The sequence below is a fragment of the Ammodytes marinus genome, assembly GCF_949987685.1.
Source record: "Ammodytes marinus genome assembly, chromosome: 14".
In the NCBI taxonomy this organism is placed as follows: domain Eukaryota; kingdom Metazoa; phylum Chordata; class Actinopteri; order Uranoscopiformes; family Ammodytidae; genus Ammodytes; species Ammodytes marinus.
The window spans coordinates 17,942,466-17,962,309 of NC_137218.1; the positions used below are offsets into that span (position 1 = coordinate 17,942,466).

The 19,844-nt window shown below is 39.1% G+C and overlaps 1 protein-coding gene across 2 annotated transcripts; it reads right to left on the minus strand.

The window, feature by feature from the left end:
- Positions 1-4,488: 4,488 nt before the first annotated feature.
- On the minus strand, positions 4,489-13,602 carry LOC307260479 (histone acetyltransferase KAT5-like). 2 transcript variants are annotated; one of them, XM_080040735.1, is made up of 16 exons: positions 13,569-13,602; positions 13,421-13,487; positions 12,795-12,863; positions 12,513-12,649; positions 10,843-10,911; positions 10,575-10,757; positions 9,880-10,053; positions 9,710-9,790; positions 8,633-8,701; positions 7,408-7,656; positions 7,217-7,306; positions 6,991-7,113; positions 6,781-6,874; positions 6,310-6,469; positions 6,125-6,206; positions 4,489-5,623 (listed from the first exon to the last, which is right to left on the minus strand). In XM_080040735.1, the coding sequence occupies exons 1-16, from the start codon at positions 13,596-13,598 to the stop codon at positions 5,489-5,491; spliced, it is 1,812 nt and encodes a 603-aa protein (XP_079896861.1). In that variant the 5' UTR covers positions 13,599-13,602; the 3' UTR covers positions 4,489-5,488. The 2 variants fall into 2 exon arrangements, with proteins under 2 accessions (XP_079896861.1, XP_079896860.1); XM_080040734.1 differs by having other exon boundaries at positions 6,973-7,113.
- Between the last annotated feature and the right edge of the window lie 6,242 nt (positions 13,603-19,844).

The window sequence follows — 19,844 nt, forward strand, 5'->3', positions numbered from 1 at the left end:
GGAGGAGGTGAAGCAGCAGCCTGCCTTGGTGGTTGGGTGTGTGTGTCTTGAGGAGATAAGAAAAAAGAAAAAACAGAGGCACCAGTTGATGGTTAGTTTTTCTTAAAAACAATCCCATTCTTCAATCAGGACGACACTTCACTCCAGCCTTGTTTTACTTAAAGAGAGACTTGTACAAGAACACAAAAAAATTATAAATTATATTCTATGATATTCTTTACCTCACAAACAGGTGGGTTAGAAAGTTAAATTCATCGCTAAGGGGACAAGGTGGATTTCATAGATATTGCACGCAAATGAGCGAAGTAATTGGAATAAAAAAGTAAATGGGCATATTCTTAACTTGGTAAAATCATAGATTAAATCCTAAATCGATGTCATTAACACAATTTGCACTTGATATCCATGGTAGATAATATAGTTTTAAGAGCTGGAGCATTGTGATGGCCTGAGCTTCTCAAACTGTCATTTTGTTAATGAAACAGCCCCCACCAACACCGGTGCTACAGTGACACCTTGTGGAAATGTTGCTCCAAAGATTCTTCCATTGCTTATAGCTTTGCTTAGGAACACATTTGTCTTTCTTAAGTTTTTACCCTCTCATCATGACATATTCCATCTTATCGCATGCTGCAAAAACAATGACAGAAAATAGGCCACCAGGATCAATATATAGCCTAATACAAATGTAATTCTTACAGTCCAAGCCAAGTAAAACGGGCCTGAATGCGGACACGCTTAGAGTGCCGACATGCTTTTGAGGTAAAATTCCTTTGTTTCCATTAATGATTCCCATAGATGGCTTTTTTGTTTTGGATAGTTATTAATGGACATACATCCTCCAACAATATAAGCCAGCAATGGCTGCAGCCACACAATTGTTTATTAAAGCTTTAGTGCGTAACTTTTTTATATTTGTCGGTTACATTCAAGCCATTCCCAAAACAGTTGACACAAAGTTGATAAAGCCTATCAGCTCCACACAACTCTCTGTATTTCTACATGTGGCAGCATTTACAAACTAGTGTCGCCCCCTGACACTGGCGCAGGAGCTCAAATCCGAAGAAGCACCCAAGAAATGTTTCAGCATGATTTTGAAGAGAACGTATCAAATCCATGCAAGGCTTGGCCTACCTAATGTAGATTCACGGACAGTGTTGTTGTAATTACTCATAATTCCTCATGGGGAAGTTGATAGCGTTCAGGCTGCAGCTAACGATTATTTACAGTTTTCGTGAAACCAAAGATGATAGGGATTTTTTTTTCTTTGCTCGACCAACAGTCCAAACCTATGGAATATTTAATAATCGTATAACTAATACTGCCAAATATCACATTATGAAGCTAAATCCAGTGAATAGGCCTCCTTGGAAGTAGCCTAAAAATGGAATTAATGTAGGCTAACCTATTATCAAAATGGTTTTAGCAGCAGTTTATTTTCTATGTAAGTTTTTATCAGAGTGAACACATCTGAACCCAGAAATAAAATTTAAAAAATGGATATCAGGGGTCCAGATATGACAATGTGCCAGCAGTTCAGGATGAGAAAATGCGCTAAATGTCAGTTAGACTTCCCACGTGAGTGATGTGGGGAGGATATTAGATTGGTGTGAGATTTCTCAGTGTCCTTGTGGGGGCTGGTGTGGCTCGGCCAGGTGCGGAGAGAAAAACGGGCGTGATGAGACTGGACGGGATTTCCCATTGCTGAAGGTCAAACAGCATCAGACCTGCGCACTGACAAGCTGCACATTCACTTTAGGCATGTAAGAACACAAAATGTAGCCTAATTTCTGGTCGATAATGTAACACAATGTTGAGCCCAAAACGTAATAAGTTTTCCCCTATAATCAGGGCCGTCGTATAGGGGGTAAAGGTTATGACGATTATAAGGGCCCACAGCCAGCTAGGGCCCACACAGCCCCCAGTAGAATCTATGACAAAATGATTATGCATACAGTGAACTAATATATAATCATACGAATGATTCCGAATTAAAACAAAGCCACAAGTCATACAATATTCTAATTTTAATAATTTCAATAACCCCCTTGGCCCCTTCTTAAAAAATGGTTTGGTCCACCCCGCGGTTCGTTCTTCCTCATTGGAATTAAGTGAGCGCGAGCGAACTCCAGCAGGCGAGGATGCCCCCAAAAAAGCTCGCACCAGAAAAGAGTTGAGAAGGAGGTCAGGAGTAGGATATCAGCAGCAGAGCAGGGGATCAAAAACTTTTTTTCTAAGAATGGTGAGAGTAAAACTACAGAGGGAGGCTGAAACAATTAGCCTACTACTTGTTCATTCATAACATTACCTTTGATGGGGCGCAGGCTGGAGCCTACGTTAGCTGTCATCTGGCCGCGCTACACTCAATCAAGTCGCCAGTTTATTAAAAAAAAAAAAAAAAAACGAAAAGAAAAGAAAAGAAACGAAAAGAAAAGAAAAGAAAAGAAAAGAAAAGAAAAGAAAAGAAAAGAAAAGAAAAGAAAAGAAAAGAAAAGAAAAGAAAAGAAAAGAAAAGAAAAGAAAAGAAAAGAAAAAAGTCGCCAACTATAACTGAACGTTACTACTACAGTGACTATGTGTTTTACACATAGGCTATTACTATCTGACATATGCGCCCATTCAGAGGCTGCATTGAATTGTACCATGACGCATTCAACTTCTACTCGGTAATTATGAGCATCTGACGATGGTCAGTTACGTTCAGGGCCGTCGGACTGCGGACAGGCTTGGGGGGCCCAAGGCAGAGGGGGGATGCACCCAAAAAAAAAAAATATTTTTTTAATTTTTTTTACTGGCTCAATATAGGCCCCTGATCTTTGAAGGCCCGACATTTTTTATTTAGGAAGATAAATATACATTATCTATAAATTATTCCAGAAAATATTACTAAATAGGAAACAGTTGATTTAGCCTTAGTTTTCTTCTCAAAGTGCACCAGATTGATGAATTTTACTTTAACATTATAAAAAAAATCTTGCAACGATGACTTTGGCCACGTAGGCTATCAGATTTGTTATTATTTGATCCACTGCAAGTTTCCATTGGTTGTTCAAATGTACCAAATCCCTCACCAGCTATAATACAACCACAATTCACAGGTTGCGCGATTTAACTTCCCCTTCAACAAGCATCCCTTCTACCAAGTTTTAGGGTTTGAAGCTAGGTAATGCAATTTGGCACGCGCAGTGAAGAAAATGTACAGGGATGCCCCGCTTTTATACAAACTTGCGGAAAAGCTTCAATATGTGACTAGTATTCATATCATTTGTGAGAAGGATATTGTACAGATTTCATCTGAGTTTGTTTGTATGAAGTTATAGCACTGATATTTGCATACAGTTGAATATGGCTTTCAAATACTTACTTTTAAAGACCCACCTTTTAGAGACTTTTATGGGGTTTAAGCAGGGCTGTACAGTGCGACAGTTTTGATCGCATTTGCTACTGAAATTGATCACGTGCGATGAAGAATACGAATCTATTAGCACTCGTGCGACAGGTTGATAATGAGGAGAGGCTGTCTTTGAAACACAGATGAGAGATGCACAACACTGCTTAGAGGGCTCTACATTAACACTGCGGGTAAATGAGTCTTAGGCAAGTAAGTTATTGAGTCCACCCTCCACTTTGGCTGGTGAAAGATGTGTGCTCGGGATCTGTGCTCGTGCAGGGATTCTAGGTATAAAAACTTCACGGCTTCAACGGCAATTACCGGAAGGAGACGGCACCGCAGTTAAGTTAGCGCGTGCACAAACAGAACATTTCCTGTGCGCCTTCACATTAAAAGCCTGTTACTAGCCAAACGTGAGTTGACTTTTATTTTGAAGCCGGTAAGAACAAGAAGTTGGCGCTTTTTTCTAGCTTGAAAGGCAACTCCTTCAGCTGCAGAGAGCAGTAGCCTAGTCTATTTAAACAAAGTTTTAAATAAGCCACTGAAAAGCTACTCCCAACACATTCACAACAACCTATTTAATTTATCCTAAATTGTACCAATATGTATACTTATTTATTTAATAGGCTATGTTTAATGTTTTAAAGTTTGGTTTTAATTAACAAAGGACATTATAATAATTCTGAATCAGCAAAAAATTGCAATTGGCAGGTTAGATTATTTTTTCTAAATTGCAATCAGTGCACCCCTATTAATTTTTCTACAATTATTACTGCACACACTAGGATATCATATTAATTGTGAATCTCAAATGAGACCAGGATGACATGCTCAAAGGTAATTAGAGCAAAATGCAAGGGTTAAGGTTATGCAAGTTTTCAATCATAGCCTACTTTGTGTGCTACCAAATTTATTTTTGTGCTACTGAATTTTTTTGCTTGCTAGCACCAGTGCTACCACCTAAAAAATAAGCGTACAGCCCTGGGTTTAAGGATGTTTTATCATTTAACAAGTTTTTCATGTCAAACGTTCAAATCGTACTCTCAACTGTGTTTCACTTAAAGATATACTAAATAATTTCAACATCATTTGTGACACATAAACACAAGACACAAACTGAAAGTAAGATATCACTTTTACGTATTTTCCTGTTGATATTGTGCAGACAGTTAGTTTACATTAAGTATAAAAAGAAAAGAAAAAAAGACAACTGTACACAAAATTTACATTCCTTTAACAGTTCAACATGGCTTCTGTCTTCTAAGGTTTTTTTTACAATCAGGTTCAGTATTTACAGTTACAGGGAACATGTGTTTTAACTTGGGGAATTGATTTGTCTCACTGTACAGATGATCATGACAGGGGATTATGTGAAAAAAGGAAGAAACGTTCACCTGAATGATCACAAACAAAGATAATAAATACTCCCAGCTATTTAAAAAAAGAAAGATAACAAATCTCAATCGCCCAAGTTGGTTCTTGAGCAACATTATAACTTTAGGTCTGAAAAAAGTAACACTTTACAACTTTTCCCTGTTCACACAATCACAATACATCTCTCATTGAGTCACTGTTGCAGATACAAAGAAAGGAGACAAAAACACACCTCTGTTTATGTTAGCCAAATAATTATTTTTTAACATTATTATGAATTTGTCAAACAATGAGGCAAATCATTGTATTACTCAAACTTATCGATTTTTTATCAAGTGGAAGCTGTAGGTTTGCCTTTTCAGGCTTTCTTTCCCATCTTTAAGCAGATACCTTTTTTCACTTTAATGCACCGTCGTTCTTAAACAGGATCTAGAAGGGTTGTTGTGCTATTTGGCGGTGTCAATGTAAGCAGTCTTTTGTCCTCCAAGGTTTGGAGCTTTTTTTTTAAAAAGCAAAATATAAATCAATATTCACAATAAAAGCTGACAAATTATATCCATTGTTATGTGAAGATGAGTCCAGGTTCAAAAAGGTTCCGTTGTTCTTGATGATGGAGCTTGATTATAAAAAAAAATAAAAATAAATCTTTATTTGATCCTTTGTTTGCTTATAGTCTGCTATGTGGCGGTTTGGCAAGTTATTCATTGAACCAGGACTGGGATTCTACCACTTGCCCCTCTTGCTCCAGTCTTTAGGTGTGAAGTGAAGGCATTTTGAATCGATGCGCAAGTGTCTCTTCTGCATCGCTCTTTCGTGTCCATCGACAATGTCCTCGGACAGAGTCAGGATGTACTGGCCCTGGATTCAAGAGACAGACCAAAGTCAACATTTAGACAGAATGTCACATTACATTTTCTAGAGCATAATTAATTGATTCATCGGGGTAAACTATCCACATCTGGTAACATCAGTGTTATATGACTGCATATGATTGGTGTATTATATTAGATACCAGTACTTAGGCGTCAAATGTTGCTAATCACATTTGTTTTTTTATTTAACCAGGCACGTCATCAAGAACAAATTCCTATTTACAAAGACGGCCTTGCAAAAGACAAAGGCCTTTTGAGGGGTGGGGGCTGAAAAGAAAGATCAAACAGCGATGGCAGTTAAGAAATAGAATTTTATAAATTTTTTAAATGAACAATCATTTAAATGTATTAGTCAAATTGCCATTATTGTGACATTTAAAACATTCTCAAATATTTGGGGTGAAACTCTGCAAAAACCACCATGCTGCATTTGCTGATGCAATCAGAAAGGGCAGGGTTGAAGAAGGACACAGCGTTCTTCTCTCACCTTGTAATAGTTGATGAGGTTGAGGTACTGAAGTGTTGAAATGACGTCCTCTTTCTTTACACTGGTGATCTCGCTGATCTCACTGGGAGGTTAAAAGAAAAGAAACATTCTGTAAACTGCTGCTCTGAAAATAGTTTTTGGGAGTCAATTTAAAAGATTAAGATAACATGACAACAGTCACATACTTGATGGTAATCTGCGGCCTCTCTCCATTGTCAGGTTTAAGTTCCATGAGAATTTCCAAGATGGTCTGGGACCAGTAGGAGCGATAGGACAAAAGACCCAGGTCAGAAAGTGGCTTCTCAGGCGTGCCCGTCTTCCCTTCTACCTTGGACAGCTCGTAACCTGACACAGACACACACACACACACACACACACACACACACACACACACACACACACACACACACACACACACACACACACACACACACACACACACACACACACACACACACACACACACACACACACACACACACACACACACACACACACACACACACACACACACACACACACACACACACACACACACACACACACACACACACAATGAGCAGGTGATGGTGAGGTGAACACAGAACATTTCCAAGGAACTTGAATGTAAAAATATCTACTTTACGTCTTAACACTGTTTTTGTTGCCACACTTACTGAACTCAATGAGCAGTTTGCCATAACCTCTCCGCTGGTAAGGGGGCAAGGTCAGGATGCAAGCAACGTTATAATCTTCTGTTGACTCTTTCTCCTGCATACAGAACATTTTAATACAAATTCAGTTTTGGGAACCCCTGGTTAGAACGAGGACTGTTTTTAAGCTGTACCAGTAGGTAATAATGTGTGTACCTTAGAGAAGTAACCCACTATGTGGAAGCCTTTGGAGTCATACTCTGTCATGACGTAGAATAGGAAAGGGTCTGTGTCGTAATACAAGGTTTTGTGGTCCAGGAAACACTTAGCAAGTAAACACAGGTTCTGGGAATAATTCTGAAAAAAAAAAAACAAAAAAAAACAGACAGTTCAATCAAAAACTAAATAAAAACAAAATAGTGTTTAAGAAAAATGTACGAGGACAGAAAAAAGTACTAACTTTGTTTTTCCTGCCGTCAATCTCAAAGAAGGAGATGGTGCCTTTGCGGTAGATCTCGTTGCCCGGTGGATGTCTTAGATTACATTTTGTCTGTCAAGAGATGATAGACACAAGGATGAGATCAATGTGCAGGAATCTGAGCAGCAAGATATTAAGGGGGCGTAAACCGGTGACACACTGATGATTCTTACCAAATGCCTCTGGAGACACTTGAGGCTTTTGAGGTACTTGAGACAGAATTCACAGAGGTAGAGGATGGGCAGTGCGGTGAGTTCCTGTGGGTACGGTGAGAAGTACCAGGGCTTTAGTCTGTGACGGCCCAGCTCTATACACTCGATGTTTTTCATCCGGGTGACGATGTCGTCATGGCTGCGGTCAGACACCAGACTGCCCGTCATGCGTGGTGCAGTCGGGATGCCGTCAGAACTGTCCTGGGAATCCTGCCGTAAACAATGTGGACATTAGACACTTTAGACGCCCAGGTATTTGATCAAACCAAGCTCATGTATCCTAAGATTTTAATATGTCTTTCAATGTGAAAATTTTACAATTGCGGTGGTTTTTAAACTTTGCTCCTAAGGTAAGCAGCAGGATCCACAGCTGAATTTAAACCAGGGGTGTCCAAACTAGCCCGCTTTTTATTGGCCCGCGGCCGATTTAAAAAATATAATGTAATATGGCCCTTTGAAAAAAAATAAAAAATAATTGCATTTCTTAGTTGACCCACTAGTGCAGGGGTGTCAACTGATTGATTGGCCCATGGCACATTTAAAAAATATAATGTAATATGGCCCTTTTAATTTTTAAATAATTGAAATGCACTCATTATATTACAGAGAAATATGTCCCATAAAAGAAAAAGAGCACCAAGCCCATCCCAGAGGACCCTGCATAATATTTTATTTTAAATTAATATCATTATGGAAAATCCATGTGTCCTTCTCCAATAGCTTCTAATTCATCTGACAGTGTCTCCATTTTTTTCCATACACAATTCTTCAGCTTTAGCCCCTTAATTTCCCTCTCAAAGTGCACCAGATTCATGCATTTCACTTTAAAAACTTAAAATCTCCTTGGAGGGGCGGGATCTCAGCTGGCTACTATTTTCACCCAGCTGGACATTGGACGCAAAAGCAGAAAACAGTGGGTGTATCAATGGCATTTAACAAGAGGGGGAATGTATCTGTTTAATGTGCAAGTAAAGTGACAGTTGCCGTGAAGAAGGATTACAATTTACAAAGACACTATGAAACTAAACATCAGAGCAGCTACATGTCCTGATAAATGTGTTATTTTTGCAAAGTGGCCCGGCCCTTCGTAGATTATTCTGTATGTGGCCCTCAGTGAAAAAAGTTTGGACACCCCTGATATAAACAAACACACAATTAACGGGATATAACAGGAAATAAAACAGACCTCTGGTGGTGGTGGTAGAAAGACACTGGCTGGGGTTGGAGGGTTGTTATACTGCAAAACCTTTATCATCTAGCAGAAAAAGACACAACAACATGGGATTTTGGAAATCAGTGCAAAAGTTTGTCACTGACTGACCAATGGTTTAACTTGATCACAGGTCAGTCAGTCGAGAATCCGAACCCTCTAAAATGAACAGTCACAGATTGTTATTGGCATAATACCCTTGCAAATTACTCAAACAAAATGAAAATAAATACTTCTCATCACACAGTTCCAATTTGGTCCCAGCCAGGACTGAATTTCAAAATGTAGCGAAACAAAAAGGCCAATATTAACAGACTCAAGTCAACTGCAGATTTAAATTAAACACTACCAAAAATGTATGAAAGCTACCATGTTCCGTACCCAACCCTAATGAAAGCACATTTTGTCTGGTATGTTATAGCTAATTTGGTTATTTTCTGCTAAGCTGAAATTTATGATTAAACTATCAAATAAGGCTCAAACTTTAGGTTTATATATATCTATATATCCAATCAACAGGGGTGTTGTGATGTTGTAATGTCCTGCTTAAAGCATAACCACAAACATAACTTGCAAACACATTCACAAAATAGGACTACTTAATAGTATCAATTGACAATACTTATCTCGTTAAGAGTTAAGAAAAGAGTAATTAAAAGATTAATAAGAATTCATACGAGAAACTAAATTTAAAATTTGTTTTCTGATAAGTATTTCTGCAAAAACCATCAATACAACTTTAATCATGCTCATATTAAAACAGGCAGTGCTTGCAGTCATTTGGGCTTAGATAGATATAAATATTATAAATAAGTTGTAGAATTGGTGTAGCTGCTGTGCACCAAATTAAATTATCTCCACATTGGCTGAAATGGAAAATGCTACTAGAAGTTACCTTATGTTGTATTATGCATCTTAGTTTGCAGTGAGATCAAACATAAACCCATGCATATTCAAAATCAGAACAATGCATAGACTTTGACATAGGCTTTACATTTGAAATGAAAAAAGAATAAGTCGACTGTAAAAATGAAATATATTAAAATGAATTACCTCGTCAGCTCCTCCTCCACAATTGTTAGCTTTTCTTTTCCTCCCAGGCTGCGACGGGATGAGTCGTCGGGCCGTGCCGTTCTATCGTTGTTACACAATAAGAAGTCAGGCTTAAATGATCAAAGACTTCTGGTCAAACATTTAAAGTATCCAAGGGCGAATTTGTGTACCGTTGTTGTGAGCGACGAGAGCTGTTCATGGTCTTCTCGGGATTTGAACGTGTTGGTCTCTCTCGCAGCAGGAAAAACAGCTGCCTGAGAGGCTTCAGCTGAACTTGGCAGGGAGGGCACAGGGGTGGCCGGGGGAACCTGAGTCGCCAAGGGGATGGCCTCTACTTTCCTCTTCTGCAGCAAACAAACATTTGAGAGATTTAGCTTCAAATTAGAACAAACTGACCAAACACAGATTTTTTGTTTCCAAACAAGATTTTGTGATTACAGCTACACCAGACTCTTGTGTTAAATTTGCAAAATAAAAGCAAATGTAATGATTAAAAGATCACTTGTATTTCCTAGAGTGTCCTTCAATAGTACCTGCTGTTTGTTCACTAATAAGAGCAAAGACTGTGTTTGTTTTACTTGCCGCACAGTATATATATATATATATATCGCTTAGAAGTACGTTTTAGCAATGTTTTGTGTGTTTTTTTTTTACTCCAGGTTAAACTAATTTAATGTAAAGTTTTACCCTCTCTATTCAAACCTGGTATTATTAAGCTGCAATGGGCAACAGATCAGTTGCAACTGTATTATGCCAAATGGTATGATGTTTGATTTTATGTCTGTAAATAATGAAAGCTCATAGAATAACTCATCTTAAGCACTAAATGAGGGACAAACAAAAATAACCAGAGAATGCCGGCTACCTTGACAGATTTGAAGCTGAAACGTGGCTTGACAAGTCCGGTGCATACACCTGTCAAACACTTGGATACACTGTTGGTTAAAGCACCGCCAGACGTGATCTGCACGACCGGATCCTCGTCTTCTTTTTTTGTTTCATGGTTGTTCATTTCTGGAGTTCCATGCAGTTCAGTGTGAGCCGATAGCTGTATGATCACACAAGATGCATGTTAACACCAAGGTTTAAACATGGTCTCAGTCATTTATAGAATGGGTAGAGTCAGGTTGTACCGGTGTGGGGAGAGTTTTGCCTCTGGATGGAGGTGTGGTAGATTGTTGGTTGAGATCTAGACTCTTCCTCTGAATCGAACAGAAAAGGATAGGGGGATAATAACCCTCATGTTAATACTCAGTTATTCACTGTTCACACAAGCTAACTAGTGTCTTTAATAACAACTAACCCAGCCATTGGGAATCAACATCTGACCTGAAGAAGTCTCAATAAAAAGCCTTAAAGCTAACAAAGAGGTTTTTTCTGGTGCCAGATTTTAGCAAGTCATTAGCCCCTTTTACACAGAGATTGCGGCATATTGACGGAACAACATCACTCCAATATGCCGGCTTTGCTTGCTTCTGTGTTATTTACACAAAACCAAGCAACGCCGGCCTGCTGGTGCATCAGTAGTCCCTTTTACACAGCGCTCCGGAATGAAAGAGGTGCTTGTAAACAGCGTCAGGTGTGACGTAAACATTTAGCGCCGCGCCGGTCAGCTGCTTTACAACAACAACAATGGCCGGTGAATTGAGAGCAGAAGTGCTGGAGCTTGCAGTAAGAGGGCCGTATTTTACTGTCCCCACGATGTGCCAGTTGATCTCGCTACGCGCTGAGTCCAACATCACTGGGACAGTTAACCAAACTGACTAAATCAATCCGACCGCTTCACCTCTGTGTGTGTGTGTGTGTGTGTGTGTGTGTGTGTGTGTGTGTGACAGGTTGGTTGTGAGCGAGTCTCTTTGTGAGGGCAGCGATCTGCCAATCAGACATACACATACACACAGTGTGTGAAGTCACGTTACTGTAGACAGAAATAAAGTGTGGATATACGCTCAGACTTAGGATAATAATAGCGGCGGCGGAATGTGTTAGCAAAACAGTAGCTCTGTGGCTAACAGCTGAGCCGGAGCCTTCAGTCAGCTGAAGCAGACAGTCTAGCGGGGCGAGCAGACTATTCCCCCGTTACTAGGTCGACCTTCAAGCTGAACAAGAGCCCTCCGCTGCGCGTCGGGCTCCTGCTTCAGCTTGTCGGTCTTTATTTCTAGCAAGTGACCCGTTCGCTATACTTTATCCCTTACTTAGCCTAGCCTAGCTTTCCATAGTACAACTTCTCCTGGGCAGAAATAGACTCATACACTCTGCAAAATGAAGCGCGGGGGTTTGGATTGAGCAACGGACCTTATGATCAGCTAGATTATACACCGTTCCTTTTATTTGGTGATTTTTACGGGACATCAGGCCGCCGTGGTTAATGTTAAACACACGTCCTTCAACTGCTAACATGGTCGCATGTTTAGAACGTAGACTATGGAACGTCAAACGCCCCCCTGTTCCGCAACAACAAGCTGGAGCATTTAAACAGAGAGGCGGAACTGATCGTGTCGGGAATCTTACTACCCCCCGAGGTAGTAAAATTCCCGGAACGATCACTCGCACCTTTCTTCCCTCGTTCCGCAACTGTCGCATTTACACAGCTGGGGGGAGGGCCGAAAGGCCGGCATATTCCCGGCTTTCACTGGCTGTGTAAAAGGGGCTATTGTTCACACACCATACAGCAGGTCGATAGTGAAGTGACAACTGAATACAAATCCCTTCTACAACAAACAATTAGTAATATTCATTAGACAGTTAGTAAGATTGTGAGGGGGTTAAGAGATAAACATTGGGTGGTATGGCATGCACTCACCACATCTCTCTCTGGTGAACTGGGACGGGAGCCTGGAAGACCATTCTTTGTGGGCGTTTTAGCTTCTTTCTTGGGGAACTGAAGCTTCTTCATGTCCAGCCTGTCCCCCGTGACCCACTCATCCAGACGCTTGTTGACTTTTAAGACAAGCAATTTTGTTTTAACATGAGCAAAACTCAGTTTCTCTTATGTTCCTTGCGACATGTAATTTTTTTAGCCTATAAAAGTGACTATAACAGTAACAAGTGTCAAGGAGAAAAAAGCATAACCAACAATACTTACAGTCAATATAGTGAACATAGAAAAGCTTTCTCGCCGACACTTCCTTCACACTTAGAATTTCAGCCAATGCTGCAAGAAAAAACATTGTCAAGTTAAAACTTTGAATGTATTGTAGTCGAATATAAATAAATATTGTAGTGGATTTTAATAGATTTGATGCTTAAACATTATAGATTTACCGCCATGCTTTAAAATTGTCAATAGACATTGTGGGTTAAAAGCTTCACGTTGCCGTAATTTAGCTACTCTATTAGTCGATGGACAGAAAATGGCATTTCTTAAATTGCATTTTGTTAGTTATGCTGCGGTGGTAGGATAATAATGCTCCGGTAATTAATCGTTTCAGAGATGTAAACACCAGCCTCGTCTTTCCTCATAACATGTCTTATTTTTCATTGTCTTTATCATAGTTCTTCCAGTCTGCTAGTTAACATAGTAATGGATGTAACAGTGCTTCATGAAGCAGCTAGATTAAACTCCAACCCGTTAAAGCATTACATGTGTCCCCCTGTGAGTGTTGTGTTGACAGCACTTTAACTAGAGGCCGTGGCGTCTCAACAACAGCTGAGGCTCGCTGCTTAGCATCAGCTAGCTTAGCACGGGAAAAACAACCGGACAATACTTACGCCATTCGTCCTCGTGTTCTTGGTTTTTACGAAGAACGGGGAGGCGACAGCCCTCCACAATCTCGACCTTAAGAAAAACAATATGTCAATTTGCATCCTGAAACCGAACAATGTCTCTAAAAGAAAATTATATTTTCAGAAAACCTACCGAAGATGAGTTATCCGCCATTTTCGTCATCTGTGCGAGCAGGAGCAGGGTGTTGTGGGAAAATGCCGGTCTACAACAAAGATGAAATAAACAACAAGATGAAGCTCGTAGGACGATGGCGGGGGACGGAAGTCGGAAAACTGAACCGGAAGAAAGTATTTTTCAAAAGACATGTAAGCTGTCTTAACTTATTTGCTTTTGCTGACCAGGTCTTTTTTATCAGTACATTTTTAAGGCTTACTGCGTGGGTAACTACATATTACATTGTTCAAAACATTTACCAAACAGAAATGTACCCTTAAAGCTATAGTGCGTAACTTATGTCGCCCCCATGAGGAATTCTGAGCAATAACAACAACACTCGGTGCATCAAATGAGGTAAGCATTTGGTGATTGTGCATGGAATTTTCACCTTCTTCTGTACATCCAGGTCTTTTTTTAGCAGTATAATCAACAACTGAACTGTGTCTAAAAGCTTAAATTACAGTAAATGTTCAGTACATGTGCCAAAAAGCAGGTGCAGAGATCTTGCAAGGGCAAAAAAATTACCGCTCGCATCTTCAGTATCTCTGCCCACTATTATTTCCAGTAGCCCACCCTGATCTAACTCGCTAGAACCTGCCCTGTGTACAGGTATGTGTTTATGTAGGAATAAGTGCATCATCCACATTGATACAAGTTCAGTATGAGTAAAAGGGGCCCAATGACTGGACCTTTTCAGGGGCCCAGTCATTTGTCTGGGCAGGCCTGCCCATTAGAATACAGTATGGCCTATCAGGAGTAGCCAAATACATACATGTCCTAACTGCATTATTTTTCTCAGTATGCAGATTTTTAAAGTTAGCCAAGTAGCAGTCGTGCAACACTTTTATCAGGATTACTAACACATAGGACATCATTAATCTGTCTCAGGGTGCTGAGGCCTTATTATGGTTTTCCAATTGAAGAGCATTCAAAGGCAAAGCTGCAGTAGGCTACTCATTAACAACCAGAATAGTTTGTGCCAGCAGCATAATGTCGAGATTTTGCATATTCTTTATCATGCATAATACTGCAACGAGACTGCATGACTTGCAATGACAGAACATGCAATAAATGCTATATGGAACAGTGGTATGTATTTCTTGCCAGCAGGGGTCCCTCTTTTCACAAACCAAATCAAGCCTCAAGGAAAGAAAAGAGACAGGCTTTTTACAGAATTTTTCCTTGGAAATGACTTTCATTGACAACATTGATAAGGGCTTTGTACACAGACAAACAGATAAGACCATAAGGGATCTTAGACTGAGCGCATGAATGCTGTTGGAAGTTGATAGGTTCATTCAGGATTTAATATTTATTTTGACAACTATATTTTTCCACACTGAATCCAGCCTATACTCCTGTTGTAACCATGGCTGCAAAATATTTTCACCTCATCTGTATGCAAACATATGTCGCTCACGGCCACAGTCTGTTATCACATTTTCTAACCTGACCCATTCTAATTACCAGTCTTTTTAGATCTTGCTCTGGTGAGAGTGAGAGTAAAGCAGTGAGGTTGAGGCAAATCATTTGTTAAAGTCTAAATGCCTTTTCCTTTGTCAACTGCTCTATGATGAATATATTATGTTTATACAGTATAGCCTAGTAGTGCTTTACCACACTGAACAAAGGTTATTATGTGGCCTATATTTGTGTAAAAGCACTTAAATCACTTCATCATCATTTTCGAATTGGGTTTCCCCACAATTACTGCTCGCATAACATGTCAAGTACATTTTATTTTTACAGTCCATTATCACAAAAATGTTTTATTTGCCTCACAGTGTTGTTAAAATCTGTACAAATGTCAACATCCTCTGTTCTTAGACCTTTGATTTAGCTAAGGCAAACCAACAGACATGAAGTGGAATATGAGAACAACCGATTTTGTGTTGGTCTGTTGGTTTTGTGTCAGACCTCTAGAATGAGGCAATCATCAGGACAGTGTCACTTTTTTACTATAAAATCTGTTTCAAAAGGTGATTTTTGGTGTTGTAAATTATATGCACACACAGTCTTTAAAGAATACTACTCTAAACATGTGATTCAATCCGTCCACAATAGCAAAGCTAACATTTGAAAAAGCTGTTAAAATGTACAGGTATTTGCTCACAATAAAGATACGTTGTCAGTGTTTCACAGCTCATTCACATGAAGTGTATGAACAAAAAGCAAACTGTAAATGTATGGACAAATTGTCCATACATTTAGTTTGGTTAGTGTGGTAGTGTTTGAGCAAATCAACCCACTGAGCGAGGGCAAAGGTTATAAATGATCTTTATTATAATCCTTGGAACAGCGTTCAGTATACAGATCTTGCATTTTCATTTTTTTTAGTTGAGAAACCGTTTCTATGTAAATGAAAAATTATATCAGACAAAAATGGAAAGAAAAATCTGTGTCAAACAGCCCTCCATTCCACTTCTAATTTTCAAGCAGACAACCGCAGCTTTCTGTTTGGATAGCCTGTATTATTTACCATGCATGATAGAGTGCTCTATAAGGTCAGGTGGCTTATTATGACAAACAGTTTAAATAGTGACATGACAAATAAAATAGCTTTTTGATTTGAACAAACGCTCATCAGCTGCATCAGCACTCACAGAGCTTCTTGATACAGTTTACAATAACATTTCATTATGAGTCAATTATTAGGTATCTCCACAGGTGCCAATTCACATCTGTCATTAATGATCACTTTCCTGACATGGAAGGGACACTGGGAAGCAAATCTTAAGACACTTTTAGAAGGATTCAAAATTCAGAAATCAGGGAAATCCAGTAGCATTTTAATTACTTTCTTATTTGATATTTGACAACATAACCTCTCATAAGTGCAACCACTGTTTTCACAATTTACAGCAAATAAAGGTTGATTTGTTTTGCTTCTTTGGTACCACAAGCCTCTAGACCTAAGGCCGAGACTTTCCCAGACAGGTTAATGACTTCTGCACTGCTAACTATCCCTGCTTTCTTCCGGGGTAGGGACCGTTTCTCTTCCAAAGTTAGATTTATTTCATTTTTTTTAACTACACCAATTCCTACCTGCAGATCTGCTACAAGCTTGTGGCTTATGAAATCATTTAGGGAAGTTTTAAACATGTTGGCTGTATTTGCAGTTAAACTGACTTGCGATATCTTTACCCTTGCTACAAACATCTGCAACATCTGCCCAGCGGCGTAAGCTTGTCCAACACCCATCTACAGTTCATTTAACTATTATTATTATTCCACTTCTTTGCCTCTAATTAAATCCTTTTGTGTCATTGAATAAACATGTCTACCAAATTAGCATGTGTTACTAAACAGAAGCAACTGAAGCACAAAATGTTTTTTTTTTTTAAGAAGTGGATTGTAGCATCACATTTTCCCTGCATGAAATTGTTAGAGTTAAAATACCTTTGGATGGTTATTGCACATAATAAAAAAAATAGTTGGAACAAAATGAGTCAAATCAAGTTCTTAATATAAAACGCATAAACTGATTCCACAGTATATGGGAGGTATAAGAATTAAACATCACAATGTTGACTATTGCTGTTAATGACAGATCCAAATATCCGTGGCTGCAGCCTCCTCTCTGTGCAACAGATCAGTGATTATAGATTGGGCGGTTGTTGTCTATCCCTGCCTTCTTTAATCCAGCACTTGTCACTTACTGATATGTTACCCTCTCCCTCCTAATTCTTTCTATTTTATTATTAATATTTCTTATCTGCACCAGTGACTTACTCCATTCCAGATATTAAAAGAAACATTTAACAGAAAGCAAAGGATTTGCATCTCCTCAAACATGGCAGGATACTATGTTTGGAGGAGGAAATCAAATCCTATATGCTTATCTCTGAAATGCAATATTTCACAAGTTTAATTCCTAAAGTGAACATGCAACATTCAGTTGCTGTTTTCCCATTATACTTTCAAGCAGCGCTCATCACATAGATATATAAAAATAAAAATAAATACAAATAAATAAACATACATTGAAAGTGCAAATGTACATTTTGTTTACAGCATGACATATTCACTGTACAATCATTGATTATATACTCACATTATTTAATGCATTTTAATACGGATTAATAAGTAGCATAGTTTGAGTAAGAAATATTTCCTAGCAAGTCTATTTGAAAATATTTGCATTGCCCTGTGACAAGGAGACGCTTTTCTAGACCATGTTCTAGACATTGGGAAGGGTCAATGTGTGTGTGTATGTGTGTGTTTGTCTATGTGAAGATGTACCTGTGTGTGTGTGTGTGTGTGTGTGTGTGTGTGTGTGTGTGTGTGTGTGTGTGTGTGTGTGTGTGTGTGTGTGTGTGTGTGTGTGTGTGTATATGTATGTGTATGTGTAAGAGAGAGAGAGAGTGAGAGAGAACCAGCATGTACCTTGACATAAGATGTAACCTATGTGCAACAAATAAGCAGAATATACTCAAATCATTCTAGTTCAGACACAAAAACTGCCCAGCTTGCATTTCAAGCATCTAGCATTGTTCACACACATCACACACACCTGTCAGATATCAGCAAAGCAGAGAGAAAGAGGGGAAAAAAAGGATATTTCCTTTCATAGGCAGCTTAAGAGTCATACAATGAGGGGAAACAAGCAGTTCAAACAATTGTGTCTTAACAGCGACAAATATCCCTTTTTAACCATAGAATAGGCTATTGCACTTGACACAAGACACCGTTCTCTTTTAATGACAGCCCTCTGCATCAGGCTGGAAACTGCAGTCATGCTTGCTTTCACATTTAGCTCCCAGTTCGACGAATGCTTCCTCTGTTATGGAAGAAAAAGTTGCGTGTGACAAAGAACAAGTAAGGAAAAGTAGGCCTGGTCACAGTCTTTGTGACTCACTCACTGCTTGACATTTTTACAAGCATTTCCATCCATGTCTGAACGTTCTACTGTAATCGATGGTAGGGCAGGAGGCCTTCAAAAGGCTCCACAGTGGAGATAGAAAGTCATCCACTGGCACTCTGTTAGTAAAGGTTGTATTTCATTAAGAAAAACCATTCTGTTTGGCATTATGGCGAGGATAAGCGATGAGATGATCCTACAGAAGAACGCACAAATGTTTCTGATGGCAAAAAGGCGTCCATCTTGATATCTTCTTACGATTTTGACCTTGGATTACCTTTTGAGGCATTGAATTGAGAAGCTTCGAGTTGTCTGACACTTCTGCACCAAGGTGGCTATGGCCCCCCATAAACCCGGAGGCTCACAATATACAGTATGTGGCGCTTTTTTGGAGTAGCCAAATAAGTATAGATCCAAATTCCGCAGTTTCAGGAGGACACATGCTTTCTCTTACTTTGTTGGTTATTCTGTTTATGTTTGGTTCAGATACACAATGTTTGTGAAAGGTCATGGTATTTTGAAAAATACTGTAATGAGCCGGGGTAGGAACAACACTCCACAATCTCTAAACATTTTCTTGAATAACAAACAGTTTCAAAGATGATATCGTACTGCACAGTGGGTTATGGTGCAGCTTTCTGATTATTTTATGTGCTGGACGTGTGTGTGTGTGTGTGTGTGTGTGTGTGTGTGTGTGTGTGTGTGTGTGTGTGTGTGTGTGTGTGTGTGTGTGTGTGTGTGTGTATGTGTGTGTGTGTGAAGTAGAGACAGAGAAAGAGAGAGAGACTACAGTGAAGAAATGACACTTTGATACAATGTAAAGTAGTCAGTGTACAGCTTGTATAACAGTGTATTTTTTTTTGTATTTATTGTCCCCTCAAAATAACTCGACACACAGCCATTAATGTATAAAATGCTGGCAACAAAAGTGAGAGGGTTCTATTTGCAGACCCATGGTGGAGCGGAGCTCCACTGGAAATACGCTACCTTCTTCTTCGTTTTGTTTTACTGGCGGCGATCACCCAGCTCTTCTTCTTCGTATTGTTTTACTGGCGGCGATCACCTAGCGGTGAATCACCTTCCCTCACTGAATGAAGTTGTAAACAATGTCAAACAATAACAAGACACAGTTTCCACCGGCTATGGTGCTAGTAGACAGTAAAATAAGTCAGTTTGTTACCGGTCACAAGTAGGTCTATCACATAAAAATATAAACCTCTTATACATTTTGATAAAATGATTTGTGTTTTTTAATGTGAATTTTGATAAAATGAGTTGTGTATTTTAATGTGTTTGCACTTTTTGTGTTTTATTTATAAGAGTTTATATTTTTATCGGCCTACATAATTGTGAATTAAAGAGACAGATTTCGGAAGATGTACACAAAGCTT